Source organism: Silurus meridionalis, chromosome 15, assembly GCF_014805685.1.
Source record: "Silurus meridionalis isolate SWU-2019-XX chromosome 15, ASM1480568v1, whole genome shotgun sequence".
Classification (NCBI taxonomy): domain Eukaryota; kingdom Metazoa; phylum Chordata; class Actinopteri; order Siluriformes; family Siluridae; genus Silurus; species Silurus meridionalis.
The window spans coordinates 2385001-2395000 of NC_060898.1; the positions used below are offsets into that span (position 1 = coordinate 2385001).

General features: G+C 39.8%; 1 protein-coding gene across 2 annotated transcripts in view; it reads left to right on the plus strand.

Annotated features, from left to right (window-relative positions):
• The window catches only part of ctif (CBP80/20-dependent translation initiation factor), a 49165-nt gene that overhangs the window by 1051 nt on the left and 38114 nt on the right, over nucleotides 1–10000 (plus strand). For both annotated transcript variants that reach the window (XM_046867578.1, XM_046867579.1), the window contains exons 2-6: nucleotides 4678–4904; nucleotides 6001–6072; nucleotides 7841–7963; nucleotides 8191–8264; nucleotides 8911–9015. In XM_046867578.1, coding sequence (XP_046723534.1) covers nucleotides 4722–4904; nucleotides 6001–6072; nucleotides 7841–7963; nucleotides 8191–8264; nucleotides 8911–9015 — 557 coding nt within the window. In that variant the 5' untranslated portion in view covers nucleotides 4678–4721. The remainder of the gene's footprint in view (nucleotides 1–4677; nucleotides 4905–6000; nucleotides 6073–7840; nucleotides 7964–8190; nucleotides 8265–8910; nucleotides 9016–10000) is intronic.

Consider the following 10000-nt stretch of genomic DNA (forward strand, 5'->3'; position numbering starts at 1 on the left):
CTTTTCTCTTCCTCCATCTCCTCTTGGTTCTCACCCTCTTTCTCCTCTTCCTGCTCCATCTTATCCTCTCCTCTTCCTTCTATTACTACTTTTCCATCTCCTATCCCTTCCTTCCTCATTCTCTTCCTTTTCCTTTCACTTTCTCCTCTTTTTCCATCCTTCAGCATCCCGCATTGATTTGATATCAACCTCTCGTGATCCTTCTTTCAGTGATTAGTTGATTGTTAGCTGTTGAGTGGTCAGTGATTGGTTGTTGTATAACCAGTAGTAATCAGTGATTGGTTGTTGTATAACCAGTAGTAATCAGTGATTGGTTGTTGTATGAACAGTAGCGATCAGTGATTGGTTGTTGTATGAATGGTAGCGATCAGTGATTGGTTGTTGTATGAACGGTAGCGATCAGTGATTGGTTGTTGGTTGTTGTATGAACGGTAGCAATCAGTGATTGGTTGTTGTATGAACGGTAGCGATCAGTGATTGGTTGTTGGTTGTTGTATGAATGGTAGCGATCAGTGATTGGTTGTTGTATGAACGGTAGCGATCAGTGATTGGTTGTTGTATGAACGGTAGCGATCAGTGATTGGTTGTTGTATGAACGGTAGCGATCAGTGATTGGTTGTTGTATGAATGGTAGCGATCAGTGATTGGTTTTTGTATGATCGGTAGCAATCAGTGATTGGTTGTTGTATGAATGGTAGCGATCAGTGATTGGTTGTTGTATGAACGGTAGCGATCAGTGATTGGTTGTTGTATGAATGGTAGCGATCAGTGATTGGTTGTTGTATGAATGGTAGCGATCAGTGATTGGTTGTTGTATGAGCGGTAGCGATCAGTGATTGGTTGTTGTATGAATGGTAGCAATCAGTGATTGGTTGTTGTATGAACGGTAGCGATCAGTGATTGGTTTTTGTATGAACGGTAGCGATCAGTGATTGGTTTTTGTATGAACGGTAGCGATCAGTGATTGGTTGTTGTATGAACGGTAGCGATCAGTGATTGGTTGTTTGTTGTCCCACTGCACTCAATGCAGGTGTCAAATCCAGGCATGCTCCATCAGCCATCTATTGACCTGTCCTTCAGATTACCACCTCGAACTGAATTCACCGGTTTCACCGGTGTTTACAGTGAGAGCACTGTCCAAGAAAATGAACACACTGTTGTCTGAGCCCTGCTCTCTCCTGATCTCTCCTGCTCTGGCAAAAGTGTGAAATATTTATCCAGACACCAGATTAGAGGCTCACATTTAATTAGATTTTAACATATAATTGTCCAATCCTGAGTGTGCATGGAGCTGTGTAAGCTTACTTATTGATTTCCTAGGCTCTGTGGTCCCATTCTATGCCCAGGATCAGCACGTGAGTGTGTTTACGTCGTGGCCTAGAACGTCCTAGGTTAAACGTTTATCTAGTTAAACAGCTAGTCAGTGGGATAGCTACCTAGCTTCTTTTGTGTTAACCGCTAGTTTTAAGCCGCTAAGTGAACGATCCGGCAGAAGTCGAGTGGCTGCTGAAACTTGATGATTAGGCATCACGGCCAAGTAATGTGTCGGAACACGGAGCAGTCGCGTGGGAACGTTGCAAGAACCGTGTATGATGAATGTGCATGTGATCCTGTGGAGTGCTGGTTATCAAGAACCTGTAGTTGAGCTGAAACATGTCGTCTTTATGCAGAAATGACGCTTTAGAGCCCCCTTGAATCAACTCCATGATGTCTTTAATACAAGATGATTTTACTGTATTTTGGTGCTTTTGTACAGAAAAAAAACATCACAATCCATTGTCGATACCATCATCCGACTCGAGCCAAAAGCACAGACTCTTTCACCCTTATCATGCTGGTTTATCATATACAGCACAGCCATAACAGCTTCCAATAATCTAACATGATTTTTAGGAGCACCAGGGGAAGGAACGTTCTTCATAGCCATGGCAACAACAATCACGATTTAGACACAAGTGAGAATAAACTGCCATGAACCACAGGAAACAACCCTGAAAATATTATATATAGAGTAGGAAAATGTACAGTTTACACCACAGCACTGTTTCTGAATTCTGATTGGTCACCAATGATTTGCTTTGTGTGGTATAAGAGGAATCAAACGCCACAGAATGTGTTGTTAGAGGTGAAAAAAAAAAAACACAGGGCGAATGTTGTCCAGTCTGGTTGTTCTCAGGAGATTTACACGTTTGTCTTGAAAGTCTAGATTTTCTCTCGGAGGAGAGTGTAGTGGTGCCGTGTGTATGTAAACACTCGCATTCCAGACATGTGAGAACATAATGCTTATCGTTCACGTGAACAAACACTTTGCGTATCATCAACACCGGAGCGGTTCGAATACGCAGAAGTAATGTTGTCAGTTATGTCACACGATTTCGGAGGTTTTTGTGCATCCACTTGTAATACATTTGACAAGATACAACGCTACAACAAATTTTTATTTACTTTAAAAACAATAATCATTGAAACCGCAAAAAAAAAAGAGAGACACTGATTTAATGTCAAAAAAAAGTTTTATGAATTTAAAGTATTTTTTGAAGATTTCTACCGATTGGATTATATACTTATTTTTCTTAACTTTACATTTTTATATTCAAAAATATTCAAAAAAAATATTCAAAAGATTTAATATTTTTTTAGATGTTTTTTTTTAATGACACTGACGAGTTACAAGAAAAACTGTTCTGTTTGTTAATTAATTAATTGGTTATTTGGTTACTTAATTCATTAATGTTTAGACGCAGGAAGCCTGATCAGGTTCCCGCTATCCTAGTGGGCGTGGTTTCTTCTGAGAAGACTCCACACCGGTCCTTAGGACAGGAGAGTTCAGTGAACGGTTTGATGAAGAAGATCTTGAGCTTCATACTCACTACACTTAATTTTACCTACGAAGCGGCTTCGTAGAGCGAAACAATACTGAATACATGTAGACCCGCAACTGACACGGCATCTGAAAACAACAGCTTCGTTGTAACACTGTGTGTGTGTGTGTGTGTGTGTGTGCGCAATGTGGAGCCATCCATCATCCCATCCGTCCTAGGGTTAAACGACTGTATATCATCAACGATAATTTCATGATTGTTGTGCGATTTGAAATTGAGTATATCGTAAACCTCACTCAAACTGTTTCTGCATCGACTGATGTATACATCACTCCCTCCACCCATTTATTCACCAAGCTGGCACGCTTTTCTCTTTTTTTTTTTAACATATTAAAGATGTTCCTGAAACGGAACATCTCATAAATGGTAGTCATGTCCTGAAGGTGTGTACAGAGCTTCAGTGTTTGAACATCCAGGTTGGAGAACCTTACAGCAGAAAGTGTAGAATAACTGGAGTTAGATGATGTGATGGAACGTGGAGGATGGAAGACAAGTAGGTGGTAATGAAGTGAATGGAAAAGGGAAAACGTTTCATTGATAAATCCTGAGCACCGTTTTGTGTGTGTGGAAGTGCTCAGTCGATAGAAAGTTCTCCTGTGGGAAAAGCCTACATTGCTCACATTCCACGTGTGTGTGTGTGTGTGTGTGTGTAAATTACCTATTACATGTTTAGTCTCCATTTCCTCTTTATGATCTGCTCTATTTTTCTGGGAAGATGTTCCATTGTGGAGAAGTCAGTTGTCCTGATACTTTTGGCCATAAAGTATACGTCAGCTTCTTAATTTTTTTAATTTTGGCAAATTGTAGATGTGGCGCAACAACTCGAGTTCGTAACCCACCCTGTTTCATTCTTGGTTCTGATTGGTCAGAAGATGTTGGAGGAAGCGTAGAAAGCTTTGTGAGCCGTAAGAAAAAATCTCAGCTTTGTGTTAATTCTGCTTGTTTGACCAGCTGGATGAGATTTAGACGTCCGTTTTGACCATGTGTCCAAGCTAAACTGTATACAGGATATGACACGTGACAGCTCATTCATTTTTTTTTTTTTTTTTTTTTTTGGTTTTGGCTTCGAACACGGGACTGAAACATGGGTCTGAAACCAGGCATTTCTTTGTCATTTGTGCAGATTTTTTTTTTTCTCCCCCGAGGAAGGGGAAGTAGGACTTTGTTATACGAGAGATCGAAGTAAATAGTAAAAACAAAAAAAACCTTGAAACTGACACCAGTTCAGTGGAAGGGCATTTATTAGCAACCATTCCGATTATAAATCCTCTTTGCCTGACCTGGATTCATTCAGAAGATTAGAGTCTCCTCATGGACGTATTATGAGACAGGCTTGAAGGAAAAGACGAAAGGAAGAAAGTGAGAAAGCGCCGAGGTTTTAAATAAAACCCTGAATGCCACAAAAGTGCTGAAAATGTGTGGAATAGGCGAACCAGCTGCAAAACAACTGTACAACTAAGGAAGGGTGATGACGTGCAGGGTATCAGTTCGATCATCGCAGCATGATTCCACACAGAAGTGAGGCGTGACAGTACGTAACACATTCCTGAGATTTTTCAATCCTTCAGCTCTGTTAGGGAAATATTTCCTCTCCGGGACGTTTAAAACAAACTAGCTAGCTGTCTCTCTATAGCGCTGCTGCTTTCTCCTCTGAAATGCGAATTTGCTCCACTGGTGGAAAACTCGAATATTTTGAATTTTATGTAATTTTACTACTAATTTTTTTTTGTTTGAAGCTTTTGTTGGAACGTACCAAAACCTAGAGTATACATAAACAAAATCTGTCTGTCCCCAGCCCCGCCCCTTTTTCCTTGCCTCCCTCTCAGTGCGCCGGCGGCCATGGAGAGCTCATCGGTGGCGTCGGCATCGTCAGAGGCGGGAAGCACGCGCTCGCAGGAGATCGAGGAGCTGGAGCGATTTATCGACAGCTACGTCCTTGAATATCAAGTACACGGACTTATAAACGACAAGAACGACAATGAGAACGACAACGCAGACAAGAAGCAGACCAACGTCTCTCAGGTTTATATAACCATAATGTAAATAAACTGGTATAATCCCAGTCTACTGTCTCTGTAAACTGGTATAATCCCAGTCCACTGTCTCTATAAACTGGTATAATCCCAGTCTACTGTCTCTGTAAACTGGTATAATCCCAGTCCACTGTCTTTGTCATGTTTATATAACCATATCCTCTATAAACTGGTATAATCCCAGTCCACTATCTCCATCAGGTTTATACAATTATTACCTCTATAAACTGGTATAATCCCAGTCCACTGTCTCTGTAATGTTTATATAACCATATCCTCTATAAACTGGTATAATCCCAGTCTACTGTCTCTATAAACTGGTATAATCCCAGTCCATTGTCTCCGTAATGTTTATATAACCATATCCTCTATGTACTGGTATAATCCCAGTCTACTGTCTCTGTAATGTTTATATAACCATATCCTCTATGAACTGGTATAATCCCAGTCTACTGTCTCTATAAACTGGTATAATCCCAGTCTACTGTCTCTATGTACTGGTATAATCCCAGTCTACTGTCTCTGTAATGTTTATATAACCATATCCTCTATGAACTGGTATAATCCCAGTCTACTGTCTCTATGAACTGGTATAATCCCAGTCTACTGTCTCTATAAACTGGTATAATCCCAGTCCACTGTCTCCGTAATGTTTATATAACTATATCCTCTATGAACTGGTATAATCCCAGTCTACTGTCTCTATAAACTGGTATAATCCCAGTCCACTGTCTCCGTAATGTTTATATAACCATATCCTCTATAAACTGGTATAATCCCAGTCCGCTGTCTCTGTAATCTGTTATAACCCCAGCCCACTGTCTCTGTTAGGTTTTTATACCTATAATCTCTGTTATAAACCCAGTCCCAAAATTTTTAGAATTTTCCAACTAATTAAACCAGTCTAATTGGATAAAGAGTTTAACTTTTTATGGTTTTCAATATGAGAAATTTGCTGTCGTCTTAGTTCGCGTCACTTTTCTCGTCGTCTTTCTGACTTATTTTGTTTTCCTCCTTTAATTTCTCACTCTGGTGTTCTAGTCATTCATTCTCTGTCTCTTGCTCTCTCTTTCTCTCTCTTATAGTGGACGGAGGACTGCAGCGATAAGATAGATGGGAGCTGGTCGTCCTCGCGGGGTAGAGGCTCGTCCAAACCGGTGAGCCGTCTAGCCGTCTGGCTGTCTGAATTGGGTTTTTGTCTGTGCATATTAGGGGTTGTGTTGCAGGACCATGTTCATCTTATCTTGTAATTATTAGTGTAGCTGTGCGTGTGCCTGTAAATATCCGAGTAGCAGGTCAACGGATGAATAGCAAATTAACAACATCCAACATCATGTGGTTCTTTTTCCAAACTGTTTCCACAAAGTTGGAGGCACGGGATTGTATGAAGTCATCTTTTGGATTTCCCTTTCGCTTGAACTAGAAGACCCAAACTTGGTCCAGCATGACGATGCATCTGTGCTCCATGAAGCACAAGCTCTTCACCTCACCTCCATCGCTGGTGGCTAAATGGAAATCTCCACAAAATCTAGTGGAACATCTTCCCAGGAGATTAGAGCTTATTATGAGGGCAAATGGAGACTGAATGTGGAATGCGATGGCTAAAATGGAGCACATACCAATCTTACGGTCGCGTGTCAACAAATTTTTGGCCATGCAGAGTATTTTCTGTGCTTTTTGCGTATGTGGAAATGTGTGTGTGTTGGTGTTAATGAACTGGGAGATAGAAGAGAGAAAGGGAAAAGGAACGCTACACATTTCTGTTAGTGCTGTTTCATCCAGAGCTTAAGTCACTATGGTACCAGGAGCTCTGGTTGCTATGAGTTACTCACCCCGTCAGCATTCCGTGTGTGTGTGTGTGTGTGTGTGTGTGGTAGAATGGTGCTACAGAAATACTGTCTAGGCAAATCTTTACCTCTCCAAACGATCACTCCCTCTGTCTGTCTGTCACATTTCATTAGTTTATAAATTTGCTGACCGTACAAGTCGTCCATCATCACCAACACACAGAAAATTCAATCATAATTGAGGTTATGATGACGAAAAAACCTCCTGGTCTTTCCTTCTGAGCTTTAAAAAAAAAATTAAACATCATCTTTAAGCTTATGCTATAAAGCAGACCCGCACTGTATTAATTCCAAAAGTATTCGGACACTGACTCTTCCAGCCAAACCGTTACTTCAAAACCTGGAGGTACACGATTGTATTGGACGTCTCTGGATGTGGGAGCATGAAATATTTTCCCTTCAGTTGGACTAGGAGACCCAAACCTGTTCAAAGCCCTTGTGCACAAAGCCAGCTCCATGAAGATCCTGCTTTACATGATGTGGAAGATCTTCTTCTATAGAGCTCCAACCCTATTGAACTATTTATTATGAACGCTATATATATATATATATATATATATATATATATATATATATATATATATATATATATATATATATATATATATAAAAGACAGAAAGGGATGGTTAAGTATATGACAGTATTGTGATATTGACAGTAGTCCAGATTTGTCACTAAAGTGTTCGTGTGTTCAAAATCTGTTCAAAAACATCTTACCAGAAGCTTATTATAAAAAGCAAATAGATAATTAAATAAGGAATGGAATGTTTGAAAAGAAGCACATAGCAATCTTATGGTCAGGTGTCCATGTAGTGTATTAGTATTAGGTGCATTAATATCTCCTAATCATGAGTAGTGGTAGAGCATCAGCAAACTCTGTTATGGGCTCCGCCCACATGTCCCTCTAATATGGACTTTATGTGACTGCCCAAAATGTGTAATTCAAATATTATGTGCAGAAGAAGTGGTCAGTAAAAAAAATGGTAAATGTTATTTATTTTTGGTACCAAAAATTCTCTTCATTGTAAACCTATCTATCTGTTTTCTTTCTTTTCTTCCATCCGTCTCTTTCTACAGGACGAGTGGGAACACAGCAGTAACGGAAGTACAGGTTCCAGACCGAGCTCGGGTTCTCGGCCCGGATCCGGTTCGAGATCAGGAAGTCAAGGACACAACAAGCAGTTTTGTGCACCGTCCAAGGTACGTTCACTTGAATGGACACACACATACACACACACACACACATTTATATATATGTATATATATGTGTGTGTGTATATATATATATATATATATATATATATATATATATATATATATATATATATATATATATATATATATATATATATATATATATATACGGTTAATTTGAACTGATATACCAACCTGAAACATGGCAACTTTTTTTTTCCTCACGTGTGTAGAATGGAAACAGAGAGGGCTCACTTGACATCCTGGGGACAGACATATGGGCCGCCAACACCATGGAATCCCACGGGTAATAACACACACACACACACACACACACACACACACACACACACACACACACACACACACACACCTGAGATGAGCTCATAGGATAAAAAGCAATTGACATTAATCCCATTTAGCCTCTGCTACGTAGGGCATTAGTGGTTCAGTGGTTAAGGTTCTGGGTTACTGATCATAAATATCTCCAAGCTGTCACTCTTGGGGCCCCAGATAAAGGCTCTTAACCCTCTCTGCTTCAGGGGCACCATACCCTGCGCTCTGAACTCATCTTCCTAACATCGCTTTGATATCCAAAAACGGATTACTCTGTGCTGTAATGTACATGAACAAGTATAAAGCAAGTATTTAGACCTTTGTAAAATATGAGCATGAGCTTCTTTTTAGACATTCCGTTCCCCCAGAAGAGTGGAGGTTATTATAGCAAATAGAGACTTAATGTGGAAGATGTTCCTCCTAGATTTTGTGAAGATACTGATGTAAAGGAGTATTGGTATAATAGTATTGGTTTATTGAGGTCACATGATCCTCTATAGAAAATCGTATTTTTAAGATAAAAATTCTATATGTCAACTCTTGGTGTGTGTGTGTGTGTGTGTGTGTGTGTGTGTGTGTGTGTGTGTGTGTGTGTGTGTGTGTGTGATGTATCACAGTGGCGCGACATGGGACCTGCAGCCAGAGAAGCTGGATTTCTCACAGTTTCACAGGAAGCAGTACAGAGGGACACCAAAGCCTCTCCCACACATCGACCGTGAGGGGTGAGCTTACTTTATTTATATATATATATATATATATATATATATATATATATATATATATGTGTATATATATTGGGGTTTTTTTTTTTTTTTCCTTCCTCCCCTAAAATAATACCTGATACCTGAATATACACATCACCTCACAAACGAGTTTAATTACAGTTGAGTGGCCATGGCAACCGGTTTCTTAAGCTGATCTCATCCCTTTTACATAAGTTTATTTTTTTTTTTTTGTGATAAATTATAATAAAGGCTTTGTATTGTACGGCTTTATTGTGTTTTAGGATCATATTTTGTTTTTACCGCCCTCTGGTGGCAGAAAGTGCTTACTGCAAGAATGTTGTATGTCTAATTAATGTTTTCAGATGTTTCCTGACAATTTCTCAAGCAACTCTCCCTCCCTCTCTCTCTCTCTCTCGCTCTCGCTCTCTTTCTCTCTCTCGCTCTCTCTCTCTACTACACTATATGGCCAAATATATTGGGACACCTGAATTTTCTATCCATATGTGGTTCGGAGGGACAACAGTTGTACAGGACGTCTTTGGAGTCACTAGCATAAAAGTCCCCCGGGCACTAGGAGACCCAAACCTGTTGGAACATGACAATGCTATTTTGCACAAAGCTAGCTCCATGAAGATATACTTCACAAGGTTTGGAGTGGAAGATCTATAAAGCTCTGAATGTGAATGCTGACTGCACCTCCGGCTTCCTCACCTCACTTACATCAGTACCTGACTTTACTAACACTCTTTTAGCTGATAAAGCAGAAAATGTCCATGAAATCAAGCAGAACATCTTCCTAAGATTAGAGCTTATTATAAGAGCAGATGGAGATTAAATGTGGAAATGGGATGTTAAAAAAGAAGCACATACCAATTGTCAAGTGTCCACAAACTTTTTGCCACATAGGTAATATTTTATGTATAATGTAATTCTCAGCATGAGTGTGGATAATAAATGTTTGGTGGTTGAGCTTTCGCTGATA